Raw genomic sequence first — 24543 nt, forward strand, 5'->3', positions numbered from 1 at the left:
TAAAGAAAACCCTATGACAATCCCAACCAAATCTTTAGATAACTTATGATCAGTGTTGGGAGTAACGTATTACAAAAGTAATGCATTATAGTAACAGATTACTTTTTGTTGTAACGCAGTAGTGGAAAGCATTACTAATCAATTTTCAGTAATATTTTACTCTGTACATGTTCTGCTTTCAAAAAGCTACTTAGCATGATCCCTATGATCAGCAATGACAAGGTAAGCTAACGTTTCAATGACTACTTAGAATTCTTTATCGATTGAGGATTTATCTACCGGTGTCCTTGGCGCCACGCCCCCTGTTTAAACAAATATAATGTTAAAAAAATGCAAGCATTCCTGCTGGGATTTGAACATCATAGACTGTAGTGTTACTTACTGAGCTATCCACTAATTTATGCATCCAAGTCTCTCCTATCTCATTGTATTTGGCGGGGGGGGGGGGGGGGGGCATTCATGACAAGAGCCCGTATGTCACTCAAAAATAATACAGGAGTCATGTAACACATTCTAATTCTGAGACAGTAATATTATAAGATAGGAAATGACTTTTAAATAACAGTAACAAGTAATCTGTAATGTATTACAGTTTGGAAGTAACTTGCACAACATTGCTTATGATTATAACGTAACTTGTCATTGCTCCTCAGTTTAATGCTAACTAAAACCTCTGTGTCTGCTACGTCCAGTATTATCTGCAGTGTCCATAGTTTAAAGTCCAGTAGTTTTTCTGAGTCTTTGTACTGGTTTGTAGTCACTGTTTTGTTGTGACAGAGAAATTACATATAATAAAAGGTTGTGTGCAGAGACTTTTCTTTAAAACACAGGAAAATACCCATTTAACTCACCGTTTCTCTTCTCCCTCTGATGGGTTAGAGTCCTGCTCGTTGGACATGTGTTCCATTCACCTCAATTCCATCCAGTGGCCAATCATGAGAGACTGAGGCAAGCCCCACCCTCGGATGTACGCTTGTCATTCGCTAGTTGGGGGGGGTGCAGTCAGTTACACATGAGAGGGTCCCTTCCCCTGGTCTGGGGAGGGGTCTCCAGAGGGAGTGAGCCCCCTGTGAGGTCGGTGTGGTCTGGCTCGGTGTGAAGCTACAAGACAGCGATGCTCTTGGAAGCTCTGCGGAGGTGAAATCTGGCCTGGAGGAGGGCGTCTATCCCAGGGATGGAGACGGCGATGAGTGATTCACACTGAAAGAAAGCAAAAGACAGAGATAGATTTAACTATCATTCATGTACTAAGTAATACACACCAATGGGATGTTTTTTTACAGAACTCCAACAGTGACAAAATATCAGGTATGACAAGTACAATTACTGATTTTGAGGGACTATTAGCTCAAAACATAAAAGATGTTTTAGAGTTAGTTTCATGTTCAGTGATTCAATGATCAGTACATTCTGCCACAGCCTTCCAAACTGCGAGAACAAACACTTACTTTTTTTTTTGTCAGTCTCACAACACTCATCCTAAAAATAGTCTGTGAAATGTCTTCACTTCCACTTCAACAACCTTGCAGTATTTGTTTCAAAGTATCTAACATGCAGGTCTTTGAAATACACATGATAAATGATGCTCTGATTTAGAACTGAATATGGAACTTCAATACTTTTGTGGCAATGACTGTCTTCTATTTCTACTATCAAGTAAGTAAAAATGCCTTGACATTTCTCACCAAATTTCATAATTTATCAGTGTCATGACATTTAGACATCTTTGTTTGTTAACCCATACAGACCCAAACAACCACTGGTGATCAAAGTCATCAACCAATATAAAATGTTTAATACCTGTTGATCCACTAATCCTATCAATCCATGTAAATAATTGGTGAAAAATACAGTTTGTTGTCTTTTTATGGTCATCAGATATGACCCATGTGGATGTTCAGAAGCTCCGTAGTTACTGTGGAAACACAGTCATCTTCTACAAGATTGATTCCCCAGTAAACCCAATGGAGTTGGATCAATGACAGTGGATGGAGACACTTGGTTTATGTTCAGTTAATGGTAGATTTTGTTGAAAAAGTTATATTTTCTTCAGTTTTCTCTGTTTATCATATTATGACAATTAACTATGATCTGAGCTTTTATGAACATTTACATGATTAGTGAATTAAATACAGGAAAATGACAGATTTTTATTGTAAAAATACAAAACACAGAGGGTAATGTAATAACAAATGGTGATAAATCACTTAAGAAAAGTTAAATATAGAGAAAAAACAATTTTGGAACTACAACATAAGTAGCACTGGGTCTTTATGGGTTAATAATTATAGTCACATTTTCTTCATGTTTCTCTGTTTCTGATATTATAACAATTAACTATAATCTACTCTTTTATGAACATCTACATGATCAGTGAATTAAATATGAGAAAATTCCTGATTGTTATTGAAGAAATGCAAAATACAGAGGATAATATTATAATAAATAGTGATAAATTGCATAAGAAAGGTTAAATAGAAAGAAAAATTCATTTTGGAATTGCCGGAAAAGTAAAACTGGGTCTTTATGGGTTAATATGTGAACAGTTGCTATATTGTTTTTGTGAAAATGAAAACATTATCATAAAAAAGTAACTCTCTGGAAGTAAGAATATCACACCAAAACTGCCAACCTACGGACTTAAGTTCAACAAGTGCAGCCATGTCAGAGGCTAAATAAGAGCTTCCATAAACATTCCAACACATGACATATCTACACTGTGTTACCCTGTCAAACCCCTGTAAGTCTGCAGTGTGAGGTGAGGGAACCCAATCCTTCTAATATTACATGACTCTTGGTCACATGAGGCTTTTCCTCATGTACACAGCTGCAGACAGATTCCAGCGAGTCACACACACCAAGTTAAGAATGGATATGGTGGTCAGAGGGTCGGCTCTCCCTCACCTTCAACCCTTGCTGCTACAACTGAATAGATCCTAGTAAATGGTTACAGAATGTCACCTCTAATACAGGGTTAAGTAGCTTTAAGATGAGCAGCTGAAACAGTACGTGTGTGTGTGTATGTGTGTGCATGTGAAAGTAGTCAAAAGGTCTTGATCCATTAGCTGCTGCCTCGCTCCTCTGTTGTCCAAGAAGGGCTTTATTTTTCCTCCACTAATCCCCAGTTCAATGCATTTCTAATCCGGAACAGTGGGATACAGGCCATGAGAATGTCTTTAGAGATGACTGATATTATTGTTGCCTTCCTGCTAATAGAGAGATTATAGAGTAGAGGAAAACAACCTCACTTTGCTTTCCTGAGAGGTCCCTGGTATCTTTTATAGGGTATTTTAGACTTAAATACTTAACAGATGTGACAGATTCACACACACTTTTCAATGACAGCAATTATAGAGAAAGAGGCACCAACAATGTCGTACAATTTAAGCAAATGTGTAATTATTTTAAAGCACATTACCAATGACGACTAGGTGCTGGCTCCATTTGGTTCCCAGATAAAAACTATCATTTAGAAATACTCATTTTTCCAAGGGTCATTATAGTCTCATGTGGACCGTAAGTGTGCTGGTGGTCCTGTTGTAAATGGTTCCTCTCTTAATAAGCTTTCATGGCTTCAGGGTTTTGCGTCTGCTGTGTTGGCGGTGATTGACAGGTGTGATTGACAGCTCAATTAATCAGGCATTCTTAGCCTTAGTTTATAGAATAAAACAAACAGGCTTACTGTAGTTGGGGTTACGCAGTTATACTGAGAGGACATACCCCTTCAGGATGATTTTAGGGAAAAAAAAAGAAAAGTGGTACAGTCAATGAAGAGAAACAAGTCATTTTTAACTCTCTTTGAATTATGCTGTCATTTACCAGTATTATTTTTGTCAGTTTAAAAATCATTTTACAGGTCAACAAAGTTGCTGTATATCATAAAATGTTCAAGTATTACACTGTGGAGGTATGTAAGTAGAAATACAACACATCTAAAAGTCACATAAGTGACATCATTGACACTATTTCTCTCCACCATCTGCTCAACATATGAAGCTGCAACATGTAATTTTCACTTCTTTCAACAAATCTGCAAATCCCTCTTGAAGAACAAGACATGATAAACCAAGTTTATGTCCATTTTGGTGTTAGCGATGTGTATCGTGTGACGAGAAACGCAGTTCACTGAGCTTTTTCAAACTAGACGCTACTTAAGTATCTCTACAACAAATTGCAACTTTTCTGACTTGTAATATTACCCTTCGAATAGACAAACATACATGCGTAGTTCTTAGCATAAGACCAACAGGCACATAGAAATATCTAATTATTGACTCATTCATAGTTTTCACTATACCCCACCTGTTGGTATGACTTTACATTAACTAATGTTAGCTCCATATTGAACAATATGGCGTTTGTGCTAGCTTGTTAATTAACATGCTCATTCAGCTCACATAGATACATTACTGTGACCACAAAAACACAACAACAGGTGTTCATCTTTAGCAGGTGACTGGAATTACTAGTGTTAGACATAACATTTGCTTGGTCACAGTGTAGTCAGATTGGATTCAGTCATTTATTTGCGTTAGATTAGGGAGTTTCTTCCATTGTCCCCTACACTTTTGCTCAGATACACATAAAAAAGCCAAAATGGCCACTACTATAGTGTGCAGTAGAGGCTTCGAAATGGTAGCCCACAAGCCACTGAGTGACGTCACGGTGGCTATGTCTACTTTATAAAGTCTATGTTACAGACAGGGCACGGTGAGCTGACTTTCCCTCTGGTGTAACCTTTATGGAGCGCTTCAACCTTCACTACGTTAAAAAGTTCTTAATAGCCTTATAAATGGCACTGCATATTTCTTTATGGCCCATAACAGAGGTTGTGATAAGAAATGTGCCTACCTCTGCCAGGCTCCAAGAAAAAGATATTCTGAAACTCCCTGGCCTCAAGTCGTGGTAAATCAGAGGGCGAGCTCCTCTCAACCAACATTAAACACATTTTTTGTTAAAATCAACATTATTTTCACTTTGCCAGTTGCCAGCAAACAATAGTTCATTGTTATGGAAAAAAAAGTCAGATGTCGCTTTAACACAAGCTGGACAGCTGTGGTGTGATGGTGAATAAGACAGTAATGACATAAAGCCCAAAGGCCTACCACTAATGGAGTGGCATTTATCTAAGGCCTCTCTATCGCATACACTGCTACAAGTGGCACTCGCCTCAGTGCTATTGTTATTTTTTTTGTAAAACAAACAATCAGTTGTCCATCACTCCAGAACAGAGAAAACAAATGAGAAAAAGAGCCTATTGTTTGATAAGCACATGTAATCAATTCCAAGCACCACCAAAGAGATGCAATGAAACCATCTATCCCAACACACTGTGGGAAAAACATCTTCTGTGGAATAACCCCTAATGGTCAGGGCATGTAAATACGGTTTGTTAAATTATCCTCTGCTGAGACACAGAGTTCACAGTAAATTTAGGCTGAGAAAATTGAGTTTGAGATAAACAGAGTGAGAATCAGCAACGGTTTGATAATGTATAGCTTTCTGGGAGGAGGACATGGTGAAGTTGTTGAGAGATGAAGAAAGAGCTGGATTTAGGTCAGCGCTGGCATGAGGACAAAGTAAACCCGCTAATCAGAGCCAAAAGACGAATAACAGGAAGGGAAGAAGGCGCGTTTAAAAGGCAGATTCAGGCCACTCAGCTCATATGTACATATATAAATACATTTATGGCACCCAAACATTAATAGAACCATCCCAAACCGCTCTGCGTTGCAACCCCATCTGTGAGGTTCATCTGTCTGCAAAAAAAAATTATACAACTGAGCTGAAGTTAAAGTTTCTTTGCGTATTTTAATGTAGTCTGACAAAATCGTGGGATTGTGCATTCCGTGTGGTTATACCGTTAACACTCCACACCACTGTAGTAATGCAGTGATTCAGATTTTTACTTTTTTAAATGTACAATATGGCATTTGTAGGAACTGCACCAACACCGTTTGGGAGTTTTCATTATGCACTGTGAGAAGATGATAAAGTGTGTTACTGATTTGCATTCAAAGCGTGACATTTGCTGTAGAAATACATTCAAACACTTAATGTCACAGATTTTAAAGTGAAAGAATAGGAAAAAAAAAAACACACAAAACATACACAGGTGTGCATCCAACTCATATGGCTCAACTATACAGCCTTGATTTTCACTCCCTGTATCCCCCCCAAAAATTCTAATTGGCGCTGAAAACATGGCACTTCCCCTCAAGCAAAGTTCACCTTTAATTGCATGCTCTGTAGTGTCGACTTTAAAATTCATCAAAAGAATAACTAGAGAGTGCCTGTTGATGCCTGAAGAAGCTCAGAATTAATTAAACATGACCCACTAACTCTGGCTCTCTCTCTTTCTTTTTTTTTTTTTTTTTTGCAGGTCAAAACGATCGATGCCCCTATGTTCACCACAGAAGGGAGTGAAAATAAGAGGTTGATGAATTCTCCAATACATGGGGAGGAAACCGTTATGTTTGAGGATATCTGGACTGTGTTTTGATGTTTTTGATGGGGGTTTGCTTTAAAAAAAAAAAAAAAAATCATGGAGCAGAAGAATTTTTTAGGAGTATTATTTCTGTGCAGTACTTTCTACATTTGAAGTTATGCAGTTTAACCCATAAAGACCCAGTGCTACTTTTGTGGCAGTTCCCAAATGAATTTTTCTCTATATTTAACCTTTATTAAGTGATTTATCACCATTTATTGTACTATTATCTTCCATATTTTGCAGTTTTCAGTGAAAATTATGTATTTCCCTATATTTAATTCACTGATCACGTAGATGTTCATAAAACCTCAATTGAAGTTGAGGGTTATTCTATCAGAAACAGAAAAAACTGAAGAAAAAGTGACTTTTTCAGCAAAGACATCATTAACTGAACATAAACCAAGTACCTCCACCCACTATATTTATCAAACAAACATTTGAAGTTGTGCAGTTTAGCCCATAAAGATCCAGCGCTACTTTTGTGGCAGTTCCCAAATGAGTTTTTCTATATATTTAACCTTTCTTAAGTGATTTATCACCATTTATTGTAATATTATCCTCTGTATTTTGCATTTCTTCAATAACAATCAGGTACTTTCCCATATTTAATTCACTGATCATATAGATGTTCATAAAAACTGAGATCACTTAAGATTAGTTAATTGTTATATTAGAAACAGAAAAATTAAGAAAATGTGACTTTTTCAACAAAATCTATCATTAACTGAAGATAAACCAAGTGCCTCCACCCACTATATTTATCAAACTCCATGGGTTTTACTAGTGAATCAATTTTGTAGAAGATGATGATGTTTCCACGTTCCCTATGGAGCCTCTGAACGTCCAAATGGGTCATATGTGATAACCATGAAAAAACGACAAACTGCATTTTACACCAATTATTTACATGATAGGATTAGTGGATCAACAGGTACTAGACATTTTATTAGATCAGCAGTTGCTTTCGGTCGACGGCGGATGTTTGGGTCTTTATGGGTTAATATGAGCACAGAGGCAATATTATATACAACAGGAAAAAACAGCATATGTGTTATTAAAATATGTGTTGTTATTTATCCACAGTTTTGATTTCACTTTGTAAAATACTGAAATGATGCAAAATTATGCAGATGATACAACATTGTGTGAAACAATATGCAATGTCTGGACCAAAAACCTCAAATGAGATGCTTTAACTCAGAAACTTTTTAGTTACTGTTTCAGCGTTGCGTCTAAGTGAACCAGAAAAACCAGGTGACATAGCCAGAATGACAGTCTGTAGTGTGATTTATGACTCTGGCCAACGATTCCAATCACTGACTGGCAACCTTATCCACAAGGTACCCATTTTAGCTACTACGTATCCCTCTCGGCTGCCGGTGAGCGTCAGCATGTGGTGGTTCACATGTCAGCTTCAATGTATAATTTTCTTATGACAGTGAAATAAAATTGCCTGCTGTGCATTACCGAAACTATGTATGCGCAACATACATGGAGGAAAAGCCTAGTTGAAATTCACACCATGACAGCAGATGTAGGGTCACGGCTCCCAACTCCCAAGGGTGGCCTTAGCAATTAGTGCTTAAGTAATGGACCTGGGCAAGGCCAAGTTGTTGATGTGGTGCGTGCAGGAAATTGAAGTAGAAGGGGGAGGAGGGATTAGGAACCCAGAACTGCAAAGACTCAAAGGCAAAGAGATCATGCTTCATGCTACCACTTTGCTCTTTCTGTCACCAGGCTAATTACTCCCAAGGGATTATTAATAGGTGCTAATAGGTCACAGCAAAGTGACTGAATACTTTAATATGACCTTGTCACTTTGACTACACATGACCAGTAGCATCTATATGCATGGAAATGTTAATGTCAAATATAACCTTGCATAGTACTTTTTTTTCCAATTCATAATAAAACTTTATTTATAGCTTAGGATGTAATAGGGCAAAAACAAAAAGAAAATCACAATATGATTACTTTGTTGATTTTGGCAATTTAGTGAATATGATTCGAGTCTACATTCTGGTTATCAAGGAAAATACACAGATTATGAAGCACTCTGATTTTCTTTTCCTAACTCAAATTTATAAGCACAATCTGGTATAAAAACAATAAGAAAGTAGTAACCTCTTTGTTCCATATCACTAAATCTAAAATGTCACCGTACAAACCCAGAGTCCTGCCTTTTTTTGACGATAAAACTGCACCGGTTGGCATTGCGATTGCGAATTTTGCATTTCTAGAAATACACTGTCAAAAATATCACTGTTTTCACATTTTATTTCCTAAAAGCAATGCAAAAACACCTCCCAACAAGTCCATGCTCAGTTTATTGATGTGGGACCTACAACCTTCAAACATATAAAAATAAGACCAACATTTGGCCATAGCTGAACAAAACCAACAGAAAACAGACACATCATAAATACATTTTAGAAATTGAGGAAATGAGGAAAGGGATAACAGGAATTACTTAGCCCGGCTATACATGTAAAGAAAGCTTAATATGTTGATATTATTAATAAGGAACTCACTTTGCCAGACAATGATTTGTTGCTTCATACTCTCAAAAATCAGAATGTGCTTTCAGAGACACTATCCATTTATAAACATTTATTATGAGCAAACAGACATCAACTACCAAATACTCTGACAAAAACTAGATATGACTAAGCTATGATAAGTACTGTACAGATGCATTCAGGTCAGTCATGGATCATTTATGTTTGTTCAGTGTTCCTCTATCACTGAAGTGTTTGTGGCTACAACATATTTTTTCAAAAGCCCTCATTTCAGTGTGTATGTACACCTCTATGTATTATTTAGCTTTAACAAGGACACATGAGTCTAACCCTGTCTGTGCTGGTATGGTATGTTCACCTCATATGGACTATGTGAATGTGTGTAGACACTAAGTACATGTGTTCCAGACATGGGAACATACAGTACTGGGTGTGGCCTGCTAACAGAAGTAACATGCTGCCGTCTTCAGATGTGCCTATTGCTTTGCCTCTCTGTGTGTGTCACTAAACTTTCTCATTTACCTCCTTTCATTGATTTTTTTTTATGTTTTACTTCGATCTATTAAATGCATCTACACGTCATCACCTCCTCAAACCCGTTAACCGTGGTGTTATTTCCTTAATTTCATTATATCTTGCTTTATCAGCTTACTTGCGGTTGATGTCTCTTTCATAACTAAATTATAATGTTGGTGAGGTTTGTAAAACAAAATAACTCTTTAAGTTGGCAAGTACAGAGTGGGGCCTCGAGGATATGTAGGGAAACAGAGGGCTGGTCAACACATAAACAGGCAGACTGGAACTATTGTTTACCCAGAAAAGACTGTCTGAATTCCACAGCATGCATTCTGTGTTGAAAGCCATCCAGGACAGAGTTGTCCAACACTGGCTTGTGAGCAAGGACACTTTGAGACCTCAGGTCAGTGGCCTTGTTCCGTGGTATGTCACCTGATGTCACTCCTTACAGTTGTAGAAAAAGGGCCAAAAGTGGGGTTAAGAGGAGCTGCCTGGTGTCTGGTACTGAGACTGATGAGTGGTTGAAGACATAAATTTACACAAGCCATCTGGGCATTTCTAGGTCACGGCTAACTTGCCAGTGACGCTGCCCTTCTGCCTTCTTTGTCTCAACCTTACAAAGTCGCTTTTCTCATGATTTTATTGCCTGATTACAGCATGTGAGAATAACAAGCAGCGTTAGGGCAGGGTAATAAAACAACAACAGTTGCTTTGTTAATATTATGTTTCCATTTGTGCTTTATTTTTGTCATCTTTGTTTTGTGTGGTTACCCTATTTGTCCTGTCATATTTAATTATAGAGCTTTTAAATATAGAATAGTTGCACTATTTTTTGCATCCTTTTAATATGTGTCTTTCTTATTTAATGTGAAACTGCATTTCACTGTTGATTTCTTGTACTTGGACAACAATTAGTTGAACGAATATAATTAAATCATTATGGCAACAGAAACAACTGAAACCAAAAAATGTTAAATAACTGAATAGAAAATGACACCTCAGTAGCTTATTATTTGGAATTCAACAATTCAGCTGTTTTGCTTTATCTGCAGATGATACTCTGTTGAACATCATTTTGAACTCTTTTTAAAATAATATTTTCTAACCACAAAATTGGGCTGAAATTACAATCTCTTTAAATCTGCATCAAACATTTAACATTGAACCTGTAACAATTAAAATACTCTCTGTAGGTGGACTAGCCAAATGTAATGTGAGCAAAAACACAAAAAAACAAAACAAAACAAATGGAGGGTCAATTCTTGGTTTTTACATATTTCATTTTAGTAAAAAAAAAAACAGTGCTTCTGTAAAGGAAAAATAGTGGAGTTACTTGAGGACTTGTGTGCTTAAACATTTGGAAACTGTGTTGAAGGAATCGGGAATGATATAACTGGGGAAACACGCAATGGTACATTTATCTCTGCAGGGGATAAACAAGGTAATCTATACTTTATGTAGGAAAAAAAGTGAGCCAAGGCCAAAGATTAAAGTACATCTATAGATAAAGTTAATATATTAACTTTTGTACTAGACAGAAAAAAGTACAAAAAAATGCTGTACTTTTTCTGTCCTACATCCACTTTCTCCTCTCTCTCTCTCTCTCTCTCCCCCTTTATGTCTCTCATCCCACTTCATCCCACCCTTCTTTGGCAAGGACAAGCTAAGGTGCTGCCAAGAATGTGACTGCGTTTGGAAAACAAATCCAGCTCACTTCTCTTTTTTTCACTTGTTCTCTTTTCCTTCACTTGCTGTTTTGCCACTTTTTAAGGTGGACCCACTTGAGCTTTAGAACACCCAGCGCTTTAAAACAGCTGACCTTAAGGGCTTTTGAAGAGACAGAACTGGCCACAGATCACTGCCTTATGTTTGGCTCTCCTGACATGATAAGCTACTATGCATATGGCCCGAGCTAACCCTGCACCCTGCTACTCTATACTCACTCAAGACACATACTCAGCTCTTTGCCTTGGAAGGCATTACCCCAGCAGCCCACCTTAAGAATAACACACTCTGTGTGAAACTTTTAGCCAACGTATGTATGTGTGCTTTCCCCGATTGTTTTCCCGGACATGTCCACTTCCGTCACTTCCCTACTCTTGCTAATTGCTTTGCAGCTAATGGAAGTGTCTAATTGTAACAAGTAAACAGGAGGATGACATTTTAATATCCTCACTTTATCATTTTTGTTGACAGTCCCAGATTTACAGTTACTTTCCTCAGGCTTAAAGGTATCACTTTCAACATGTAACCACAGTATTTCTATTTGTAGTTAAGTTTTTATCAGCATAATTATTAATAAGTAGCTGTTTATAGAACACATAGGGCACCACCCTGCTCTTAAAACACACAGAACGTTGGGGAGGTTAAAAAAAAAAAAAAATATGACTGAGTTTGTTAGCTTGCCAAGTATATGCACACACATGCAGTTAGGCTGTGGTGTGTGAATTCATTTGTGCTGAACATTGCTGGTGCTGCTTGATAAAATGCTAGTAGGAATATTTAGCTGCAGGTTTGAGCCAGGCCAGTTTCATACTGGGAAAAAAGGAAAGGAGTGCCAACATGTGAAGGAGATATAATTAGATGGGCAGCTGGTGACGGAATTCCATTTTCACTGTTTGTGTTCATGCATTAATAGGTATGTTAGTATATATGGTATATGTGTAGCCAACATTAAGAACACCTCCTGACTGTGCCAAAATAGTGGCATGGATCTCCAAGGACAAAGCAGGGAAACAGGTGCTGTATAAGTGAAAAATATGGTGGTTGTTTTGGTAACCACACTCATATATGATCTAATTATTTGGTATTAAGGCTGTGTTTTGGCTACAGTCTGGTCATATCTGGTCTGGTTAAAATAGATAAATACACTGCAATACGATAAGCAAGGAAATACATTATAATCTAATTTTAGGAAAACTATAATACAGTACAGCATAAAGAACTAAGCCTACAGATGATGAGTGTTTTCATTGTTGAGTGATGTGTCGATAAGGTTTTCCATTTTTGGTTTACAGAAAAATAAAAATGTCAGTTAAAATGCTATATTATTACAGCTCTTTATTAAAAAAAAAAAAAACAAAATTCTTGACTTTTTCACTGCAATTTTTTTCCCCTGAGATCTGGACTTTATGCACTTTTATACTTGTGTGCCTACTTTTTTGGTTGAGATTGTAACTGTTGTGTGTAGTAGAAAAGTTCATTTAAATAAATGTCTGAATGAATGTATAATTCACAGTAAATTGTTTTACTGACAGAAACATTTTCAAAACATGTGAAAATCACATAAGTGTATGGACATCACAGAATCAAAGTTTCACTAAAATCATTCCAGTACTGACTGATTAGCGAAATCATATCACATTTTTCTATGTTTTATAAGTGCTATAAATTATACTTCTTCCCACTCCTTTTTGAATATGCAAATGAAGTCGTATTTTGTTTTTATGCATATATACCATATACGTTTTTCATGTTTTCCTGCAATCTGTTTTATTTCTAAGGACTAAAGGAGGATTACTTTGTTTTGTTGCATATTCAAAACTAACTAATATGCTTTCCTCATATGTTTCTTATCTTAAAAGATTATGTGTCTTTGAGTATACTCTAAAATTCAACTATAAGAGAAACTGTTTTCCATACTTTATCAAGACTTTCATACAAGATTCCTGACCTTTCAATGTCTGGAAAACAGCATTTCAAAATTCCATACTTTTAAGACTTTCAAGACCTGCGCAAGCACCCGGTTATTAGTGTAGTCATCACTTCTTTGGGCTGAGATCCAGGCACCGGCCAAAGTCCAGACAAAACAAACCAGAAGCACGTTAGGCATATAAACACGTGCACAAACACAAATGTATGAATAAATGTGTAAAAATTTATCAAATCAAGTGACAAATTGGGATGATGATCAATGTGTCTCAAAGATGACAAATAGGAACAGCGATTTGAACAGTTATATTCAAATTGCATCTCAGTCTACTTCACTTAGTTCAACAAATTTAAATAGTCCTCATACACACACTCTCCTACCCTTACACACACTTACATGTACTCTTTTTCTTTTATTCTTTGTTTCTATTTTTGTTGTACTTCGTATATTATTGTTTTATTCCTATTGTCTTTCTTTTTGCTAATGCTGTAATGAGGTGAGATTAATTTTATAAGCCCCACAGGGTTTCTGATCTCACCTGCACAATTTGTTTATTTGCTTGTCCTAATGTTTGATTTGTTGTTGTGTGCAAAATAAATACAAAAAAAAAAAAAAAAAAAAAAAAAAAAAAATGACCAAGGTAACATCGACAGCTGGTTTTTATGTTGGACATTAATCCAGTCTGGGAACACAAGTCTGTCCACAGCTGGTTTCTTCACAGAAGCAGGTCTGTGTATCTGTGCCAACAGTATAAAAGCTGCTTATTGCAGATTTAATATACAGGACAATATTAAGTTATAGACGAGGAAGACGGGTGGGGTTTTATTTTGGTTATTTTGATTATTACAACACTGAACTCAAACCAACTCTCTAAGGAGACTAAAACAAGATATGCACAAATTTAAGCTTAATAAAGCTTTCGGGAATAACTAGAAAGTTATTTTACAAAACTTTTCCATTTCATGCAGTTAGATTTTACTTGTCAGGTGTACCCCCAGCGCTATGCTATCTATCCTCCATGTGTTTGTCTAGTTTAAGACCAGCGATTAATTCCTGTTACAGTACCTCTCAGTATGAGTCAAAGAGCTCACGTCATCAAATGTCTGCCCTTTGTGCAGCAGGCAGGGACTTATAGAAACTGTGTGACCTAGGGTATGTAACTTCAGCAGGCACCTACCTCACACAGTGTGCATAAAGCTAACTAGCCTGGCGTCACCCTGTATAACATGAGAGTGGTAAAGCCGAAGCCCCAGCCTTAATACCTGTGAATGAGGAGAGGACAATGACACCATATCAGTTAGCCTCGCTATTAGGAAAGTAACTGTTCCCTCCCTTCATTCAACAGCCCCATTCCCCACAGACAAGCACTTTCCTCCGGGTTAAATGTCCAAATCAGGCTCAGACCGTGATTTTGTTAAAGGCTAATTAGCTGAATTGAACTTTATATTGCACCACATAAGGAATACGTCTAAACCCTCTATTAGCCCATTGCAACAGAAGCCTGAAAACATCAGCTGAAAGCACAGCACTGAAGCTTTAACAGTTATTAATTTGGAATTCTGATAGTACGATACAAACAAACCTCATTGTGTACCTTTATTATGAGCATGACAACAACACCAGTGCTGTATAATTAATTGAAATATTATCGATATCACAATACGGTGAAGTGCAAAATTACAGGAGCTGCAACTTTTGATTAACATGAAATGTGTCCTAACATCCATATTGTAAATGAAGTATTGTGGTGCTACAAAGATGCACCAGTTTACAAATTACATTCTACACATGTAAGGGAAAATGCTGTTTGGTATAACCTCCCCAAAAAAATATAATAATAATAATGATATTTTTCACCATGAAAATTAATCCCAAAATTGCCATACCTACAAAAACTGCGATACAGACAGCATTTGCAATATCAGTCAAAATAATCACAATGTAATTTCTTTGCATGTTGTTTAGTCCTAAACCATATACCTGAATATATCAATGCAAAAGAAAAACCACACACACATAGACACACACAGCTCATGTCACCCTTTCCACCCCCTCAAGCCATTCTATTCATCTCCACATCTCAGACACCTCTGTAATGAGCAATAAAACACGTACAGTAAAGAGACCACAGACAGGCACACACATATAGGGGGACCAGCATGGTCATTTCATACATACCCCCTCCCCCCCAACCAATCCCTCCCACCCAAGAGTGTAATGAAGCCTACAAGGCCTGGTGAGGCCCCTGGGTGCCCCAGAGCCATAACTGCACCCTCATATACCATAATCTCAATTTTTTCCCTTACTGAATACAGAAGAAACTGTGAAAGAGGAGAAGGTGGTGGGGCCCAAAAGGTGGAGCCAACGGGGTGGAAGGTGATTTTCTTGGCACAGACTGTGGTTGTGGTACTGGGGGCCAGGGGCCCCGATTTCCATCAGCTCTCAGAGTGCCTGTGTGGTCCTGGATCTGATTAGTGCCAAGCCCTTGTCATGTATAACAGAAACATACACATAGTACAGATGCATGCATGTGTATAGTAAGAATGGCCAGCAGTATACTGAAAACATTTTATAATACACTCACACATATTCAACTGATTAGACACTATACACATGCTGTACACATGTGGATTCTCACCGTCTCCACACAGATCATAGATTCACCTCTGAACACTGTCATGACAGAATGAGAAGACAGGCAGTTTACAGCTTTTACATCCAAAAGCAGTAGAGTGATAAGAAACAGAACAAAACAGTGAAGTTGGAAAAAAGAGAGTAGTAGGGGAAGAATGAAGTGAGAGCCAAGGCACAAGGTAAGGAGACAGGAGTTTTCATTACAACCATCCCTAAGGTATAAAATAAAAAGGTGATCGTTTCATCTTTTCCATGCATTTCCCTTGTTTTCTTTTCATGGATGTTCCCCACATGTCTGCACGTCTATGCACAGAGTTAGTCCTAAGGCAACAGATGCCATACTCTATATGCAGGAGAGGGACGTTTTTGTGTAGCGAGTGAGTTCATCCGGAGTTGGCCAGCATGTGTTTGCCTATAGAACTGAAAGTAAATTATGTCCATGTGGCAATATACACATAACATGACCAGCATCCATTTTATGCATTTCAGCTTCGGTAGAAGTGTGTGTTGGGGATTAAAACAGAAACAGAAAAAGGAGGAAAAAATAGGTGTGAGGTGGAATGATACACATCTTTAAACTGGGCAATTCTAGAGTGAAGAGTGAAGGGAACAGTGTGTACTCCTTTATAATGTGTGTACAAATGGAATGCAGCAAATCTACCTGCATTAATGTGCTGGTGATTCATTGTCCATTATCAGACATCTGATTTGAAATGTCAGTAATAAAAATAATAAACAAAAAGTGGTGCATCTTATCACACACAACCTGTTTTTATTTTATTTTTGTTTATGCAGGTAATTTTCCATCCACTACTTTTCAGCCCTCATGCTCAAATCTTGCTATACTGCATTGTTACCTGTTAGCATTAGTGTGTCTAGGTATCGCAGGCTTATTTCAGACTTTTTCAAGTTATTCCATAGAGCCTGTCAAGACTAAAAATGTTTGGTTCCTTCCCTTTAACCTGCAGAACTCTATGTTAATTGTTTGCTGTTGCTGTAAAGTCATAATGTTGAACTTAAAACGCAATCAAGTTCAGCTGCAGATGCTGTATAATGAGTCTGGTCACAGTTTACAAATCAACAAATCATAAGTGAAGCTGTTATGTTCATGCTTATCGTTACCATTCAGTTTATCATATTATGTGCTATTTGAGGGTATGTTAAATGGTAACGCCTCTGCAAAGCCTCAAATATTCACTTTCAACCACAGGCAAAGTATAAATATATTTGGACCAGCCCTAATTTTCACATTAGTAAATAGTTTTCTTAGTAAATACAAGACCAATACTTTAAAAGAGTCTGTTAAGTCTTTATACACAAAACGTAAGGCCTCTGGAAATTTGACTTGATACACTAAAAATGCATGAGGGTCTCATTAGCGTCAACAAAATTAAAATCCAAAATTCAATATTCTTGGGGTTGGGGATTATGCAGGTACCAGCTCATTGAAACGTTTTGATTTTATGTGACGGTATGTGTGTTTTTACATATTCATATTTGTTTTCAGTCAATTTTAGAGGCACAAAGAACTTTTGGTAGACTTTTTATAGAAATTATATTTTATCTGTTTGCACTAATGGGAATGCATACAGCTTCATTCCATCTGTGTAATGATAATAAAGACATTCCTTCCTCTACTCATTCAAGACTTTGCAAAAACAGCTCACTCTGTTTAGAACAAGACTGGGAGGTTTTGTTTTGACTGACATCTTGTTAGCTCATAAAGTTAGCTACACCATTACAGGGGATACATGTATTAAAAATAAAGAAAATCTGGAAGTTAAATCATTTTAAAAATGGTTTAATTGGACTCAATTTCTAGCTTAAATTTTTTATCAATGTGCGTTTTAGGATATGTATAAATGCTAAATAGCTAGATGGCTAGATTAGCTAGAAGCTAACACTAGCTAACCTGGCTTTATTTTATTTATATACAGTAGCAACTTTTTAAAAATTTGCTAAAACTTAAATGACATCTTTTTTTATTTAATTAAAACTCATTTCTACAACCATTTGGTATTTACTATTTTGCAAATAATACCCTACATGACTTAATAAGGTATTATTGGCTTTAATGTGCACTGCTCTTGACAGCTCAATTAATGGTGACACCTTATTATTATTTTCCAAATGTTGCATGTAGCCTTATTCCTTCTAGATGACATGCATGTAAGTTGAAGCATCTTGCTTGAGCGCCTCCTTAAAAATGAGGGGGAGGGGAAGAGCAAACTGTCAGCAGCCCATCATAGACACCTCCGCTTTGTGTTTCTGCCTTAGAGGGTCAGGGTAATGACTGTACTCCAGCAGACTTATACAGTAAATAATTGATTAAATGAAGCTGTATGTCAGGACTGTGGGTAGTACAGTATGTGTGGAGTATATTCACTTTGTATTTACATTATAAATGCAAAAATGACATTTAAATATATGTGATAAGGCTTAGTGTTATTTCTTTCTATATAGCTTCTGTTTCTATATTACTTTGTGCACTCACTGCTTTGGAGGAAGCAAACAATGCATACATACGCTCCTTGGTTATGTTCTAAAATGGTGTCCATGCATTAAAAATAGCAATTTACAACACATGTCCTGCACATTTACACACTCTGATCTGTTTGATTAAATTCAGGAACAGCTTCCTGCATTTGTCTCCCTCAAAACACTATATAATGAAAATATGAATCAGGATTGGAAGTGATTATTAGGAGAATGGCTACTTTTTGTATTCATAAAAACATTGTGTAGCCTAAAATAAATGTTCTATCAAGATGTAAACATGTAAAAGATAATGTAAAAAGAGTCAGTCATTACTGCAGAAAAAACTAAATAAAAGATAAAATATAATAAACATATCACTATACTGTGATCAGCTTCAAAAATGTGATTTTTTTTCTTCTATAACTTTTTCAGAATAGTCCTGTGATCACCAATATGGGCTCATTTAATACAATCTGCTGACTACTGGACTGTGTTGATTTTATTTTAGAAAAAGACCAAAAAGCTGTAGCAAAACCCAATTTTGCTTCCTCTAACTGAATGATGGCGACATAGTTAATCCTTTTGTTCGATTCTTCAGGTATCTGGCCATTCTCAAATTAAAAGAAAATGAAAATGTTTAAATAATCTACATGTAAATGCCAAAGAAGTGCTATGTTAATTAAATCATTTCACATTATGAGAAACAAAAGCATGGAAACGTAATTTTTAAAAAGCAGGAAAAGATAAGTACTGGTGATCAATGTAATAAGCCAAAGTGGAGTGTGCAAAAATAGAACTGCAGGATAAAGATGAATATGAGACATTTTAACTTTTTGTTCTTTTTTTTTTTTTGGTAAACTTTAATTAACTCAGTGGATGGGAAGCCTTTTTTTTATGGACAAATGGACCATTGTATGAGTTAGTAGGCAGTCACTGCCCTCGAGGGGAAACACAACACTGCAAATGCTCTGCTCGAGATGAACTACAGTGAGACAGTCCTGTTCTAGATACAAAAAAGCCGTTATGGAACACAGATGGCAGTGAAACTCCTTCACAGTTCACAGAATCTCTGTTCAAAATAGCACAACCTCCACGAAGAATACACAAACATACCTTTATGTGTTCCTAGCATAAATATATAAATACTTCCAGGCGCAGACACAAGCACACACGTGCATCAGACACAGACAAACATGTAAAGAATACGCCCACGCATGTGAACACCATAAGGTCAGAGGGCTTTGGGCCGCAGGTTGTTATGGCGGCTGAAGCGCGTTGACACACACACTCCGCTCCATCACAGAAAATAACTATTGAGTACAGTGTCTATTTGGCACACTGACCCCTGCATGCTCTCACCCAGAGGCTTCTCTGAACCAAAGACAAGACACAAAAGAGAAAAGCTAAGTAAGGAAGTAGGGAGCCGAACTGGAAGGACAAAAGAGGTATAAAGAAAAAAAAACAAACATAAATGCCCTTTGGTTGGTTTCACACTATGATCTGTACGTGTGTGATTTACAGTATACTGTATGTGGGCACATGTAGGCTTGCAAACACACACACACTTTCACAATAGAAAGGAATGTTGCCTGTCACAACATTCCAGAAACACACACGTCTAGGGTAACAGGTGCAAGTAATAATTCATACACGTTTATTCACTTTATTTCTTGGCCTTCACACTCTGGAAGAAGATGACCCCTCATATAAGTTTTACAAAAGGATAGTGATGGAGTCTTAAATCTGACTGCAAAAATTCTATACACATCAACAGCTTCATCTCTGCTTGAAACTATTAAACAGTCCCAATGTTGTGCTGGGTTAGTGGTGCCAAACGACCAGGACTGCAACTAACGATTATTTTCAGGATTAATTAGTTTGTTGTTTTGGTGTATAAAATGGTGAAAATGAGTTGATGTTCTTGAATGTCCTGTTTGGTCCACAAACCAAGGAAGGAAATAAACACACCAAGCTAGAATCTAACAGTTTTGGCCAAATAATATAAGACCTACTAATATAACAACAATTTATTAATAAAAAGTGCTACTATTAGTCACACTTGTACCACTAATTAAAGAAAAGAGCTCTTTAAAAGCAAGTTCTAAAAATATCATATCTACATTTTATATTCTACTTTCATTGAGCTATTTGTTTTCAACTACATCTGACCAACTTATTGATGCCAATTGAAATTTTTTTTGAAGATTTTAACCCTTTGAAGGCCAGTATTTTGTCATAATGCCACCATATTTTTAGATAGATAGATTAGATAGATTTAGAAAAAAGATATATATATACATATATATATATATACACACACAAGTTTTTGGGTTTTTTTTGGGCGACACGGTGGTGCAGTGGTTAGCACTCGTGCCTCACAGCAAGAAGGTCTTGGGTTCGATTCCAACACCAGTCGACAGAGGGTGGGACCTTTCTGTGTGGAGTTTTCATGTTCTCCCTGTGTCTGCGTGGGTTCTCTCTGGGTAATCCGGCTTCCTCCCACCATCCAAAGACATGCACTAATAGGTTAATTGGTTAATCTAAATTTCCCATAGGTGTGAATGTGAGAGTGATTGTTTGTCTCTATATGTTCAGCCCTGTGATGAACTGGCGACTTGTCCAGGGTGTACCCCGCCTTCGCCCCTATGTAGCTGGGATAGGCTCCATGCGACCCCCGTGACCCTAGTGAGGATAAAGCGGGTTCAGAAAATGAATGAATGAATATCCAAGTTTTGATATGCTACATGCATGTTAAGTATTTTTTGTGTTGAATTATTACAGCCTGGAATATGTCAGTAACAAGCAGCAACACTGATTATTATGCATTATTAATTTTGTGCAGTGTCAGTACCAACACTCATACTTTCAAGCACCAAAAATGTTCTCTTCATTAATACATTGATTTGAATGGGTTTCAATTACACATTTTTTGCACTGGACAGGACAAGTGTGACGTTTGTTTGTACACTGTGTATTTTAGACTCACTGCAGGAGCTGAGCTGGAAATAACAACATAATATAAAAACACACAATCTTGCCAAAATTCATGCCATATGCATGAACACTGATAAAAACATCATAAAATGAAGAATGAAAAGGGCATAAAATGTGCACAACAGCCTGTAAGGGTTTTTATCTGAATAGTTAGTGCTTAATTTAATAGGTAACAACTAATCATTGCAATGCTTATGCAAGTCTGTCAAGAAAACAGTACTAATAGGGAGGTTAATTACTGCTGTGAGAGCAATTTTACTGCTTTGTTTTATTAATTATAATTTGCATAGAATTATATTTCATTATATTATTTTATTTATACATTGGAGTGAAGAAGGGGCAGATCTACAGGGTGGCCCCCCAGCTGCCCCCTCTAAGCCCTATGTTATTCAAATTGTACTTGTACAATGTCCACAAACTCCTCTGAGCATTGAAACAAACAATGATTTGACCACAAGTGACTTAAAAAGTGATTTATTCTTCTACACCACAACAAAGCTGAATTACAAGAGTGAAAGTCCACTTGTAATTATTTACAGAGCAGAACTTTCACTTGCAGTGGAATACTTTCTTTTGCTTTTTAAAAGCTGCAGTTGTGTTTCCTCTGAACACTCACTTTGTTCTTGTATTGAAATGACTCAGTGTATTGATACAGGACATTATGCTGCAATAAAGTTCTAATTCATAAAAAGAGTGGATCATTTTTCAAAAATTCATTTACATGTACTGCCCTTCTACACCACCCTATGAAGATGTCTTGCCCCCCCCTTTGCCGTTTTCTAGATTCACCCCTGGAGCAAAGTGAAGCAGTAACACAACCCTGTACTTCAATAGCAACCTGAGCTGATGGAATGAAGTTAATCAGCAGAATCGGGCAGTGGAAATTACATAAATATTAAAGTTCTATGAAAACAATATGGCAAGCATATTTTCTGATTTCTATATCAGCCCATATTTAACAAAACAGTCTGGAGATCTAGACTAGATTCGCTATATTTATGTCAGACAAAACACTGAAGTAATATTCACAGACGAAGGAAGCAAAAGAGGAAACACATCACAAACATACCAAAGCAGATTCCCAAGCAGGTTTTACCCAAAGATAGAAATGCCGAACGTAGAGCATAGAGCTGAGGTTACTGGAAATTTGCCATCACATACAGAGAGCTATTCTTGAAAGAATGCCTCTATTTATCAAATTGACCAAACCAAGATGTCAAACAGAAACCAGCCGCTGTGATTTAAAGACCAATTAATTAACTAACTGGCTCTTGTAGGCCACACAGTGTGTAAATGCAGACTTCTAGTGCACAGCAGCAGTCTCTCCTACATCTCTCATTAGTCAAGAGGGACTTAGCCAACACCAGGGCTAACATAAAGACTTTTAAAAAAATGCTGAGATCAAAAGTGGCCATTGTTGTACTGAAACAGTTACTTCCATGGGAATAACATCAAAAGAGAGCTATTATTTTTCAGTGCTACAGGAGAACCCAAGTGGCATAAATACTGAATAAGCTCTGCCTAGCTCAATTAGGCCCTGTGGTGGAACGTGGGGCTACTGGGAACTGTAGTCTAGATTTGACTGGGGTCTAAGAGCAACATCATAGACAGAGAAATAATGGAAGATGATGTGCAGCCACGGGGCACTCTGCAACAGCGGTGCATCTAGGATCTGTCCTCCCTGTGCGGTGTGAGATAGGAGGTCTAAGATCCGTCTTTCTATTATCTGATAGAGTTTGTTGTTACTTGGGGGAGTGTGGGCTGTAACAAACACTAAGAAATGTGGTTTTACTTAACTGTGGTGTAGTGTCAACCATATACAGTATATGAGTCTGTGATCCTCATTCGAGACATGTTGTAAAACACTCATGAACACACACAAGGTTGCCTGAATTTTGCGTTTACCTGACCAGATAAGATAGATTCAGGTTGTAGGCCAGTGTTTTTCAACCGTGGGGTCACCTGGAATTCAAATGGGGTCGCCTGAAATTTCATTTATTGATAAAAATAAAAATAAAAACTAATAAAAAATATATGTTGAGAGAGAAAATCACAATATATAAAAGACATGACAAACTCTGAAGCTGAAACTGAACCACTGTGGTACTGTTTATCTTTCACATGTTCACTGTGGTCAGTTTAAGATGCTGCAGCTCTTTCATCATTCATAGTTTGAGTGATTGTTTGTTCAGTATTAACGGTCAGGCTTGTAAATACAAGCTGGACTGACTGTACATATCCTGACCAAGGAAAATAAAATTCTCACTTTGTGCAGTAATCTCCACCTGGCTTTTCTGCCTCCGTCCATAATAATATACATTATATAGCCTAAATGTTGTCTAAAATTAACATTTATTTGCAACATAGTATAGCAAACTGTTACATGATAAAAAAAACACATAATAATAATTTTAGCAAAAAACAAGTCTCTGTTTTGAATGTCTGGGGTCGCCAAAAATCTGTGAAGGTTGGGAACCACTGCTGTAGGGTATAACATGTACAGAAAGAACAGAGATCCAAACCCAAATGTACAAATCTCCATATGTATAACTGCTGATGATTCAAATAGTCATCGTCTGAGCTGGAGGTTACAGTTTGTGGCCCTCCCTTTCAGTAAAGTGTGACACACTCAAGACTTTATTAATTTATAAAGCATTTACTAGGCTTTTAATGTGCTCAAATGATTTTATTATGTTGCAAGTGCCAAGAGATTTTATTTATTGTGCACCTGCAACCTGGAACAGCACGCAGAAAGAGTTTAAGCTTTTCATTTTGCCCCAGGGCAAGTTAAATTTTTTATGTAATCATATTGAACTTCTAGCTGCTCTTGTTTGCACTGATTCATCTGCTAATATTTGAATTACTTTCATTACTTTCAGTGGTTTTACTGAAGTGTGTTCGATGGTTTTTATTACTGTTGTTTGCACAGGTTTCTTGTGATTCCTACAATGTGATTCCAGGGTTTGCCTCAAGCTGAATTGCCTTTTTATGTTTTTTATCGCCACTATCTCTGCAAGTATTGGTTGGCTACATCATAAATGAGGTCTCAATACCGTAATGCACTCTGAAATGAAGTGAAAGCTGAATGGATGAAGAATGCAAGAACCACAAGAAATGGTGGAAAATTTCACTGAATCATAAACCAGTCTACTAAAATAAAATATCACTTTACTGACTCTAATTAATATCTCTAAGTTCTCTTACCACGGGGTGAATGTCTTGTATCTAATCCAATCAAACACAGAGACTGAGGGCTGGTA

General features: G+C 37.0%; 1 protein-coding gene across 1 annotated transcript in view; it reads right to left on the reverse strand.

Annotated features, from left to right (window-relative positions):
- The window catches only part of LOC115410559 (thyroid hormone receptor alpha-B), a 158357-nt gene that overhangs the window by 47414 nt on the left and 86400 nt on the right, over nucleotides 1-24543 (reverse strand). The window contains exon 4 of the mRNA XM_030122248.1: nucleotides 852-1200. Within this exon, the coding sequence (XP_029978108.1) occupies nucleotides 852-907 (56 nt within the window). The 5' untranslated portion in view covers nucleotides 908-1200. The remainder of the gene's footprint in view (nucleotides 1-851; nucleotides 1201-24543) is intronic.

The sequence above is a fragment of the Sphaeramia orbicularis genome, chromosome 19, assembly GCF_902148855.1.
Source record: "Sphaeramia orbicularis chromosome 19, fSphaOr1.1, whole genome shotgun sequence".
NCBI classification, from domain to species: domain Eukaryota; kingdom Metazoa; phylum Chordata; class Actinopteri; order Kurtiformes; family Apogonidae; genus Sphaeramia; species Sphaeramia orbicularis.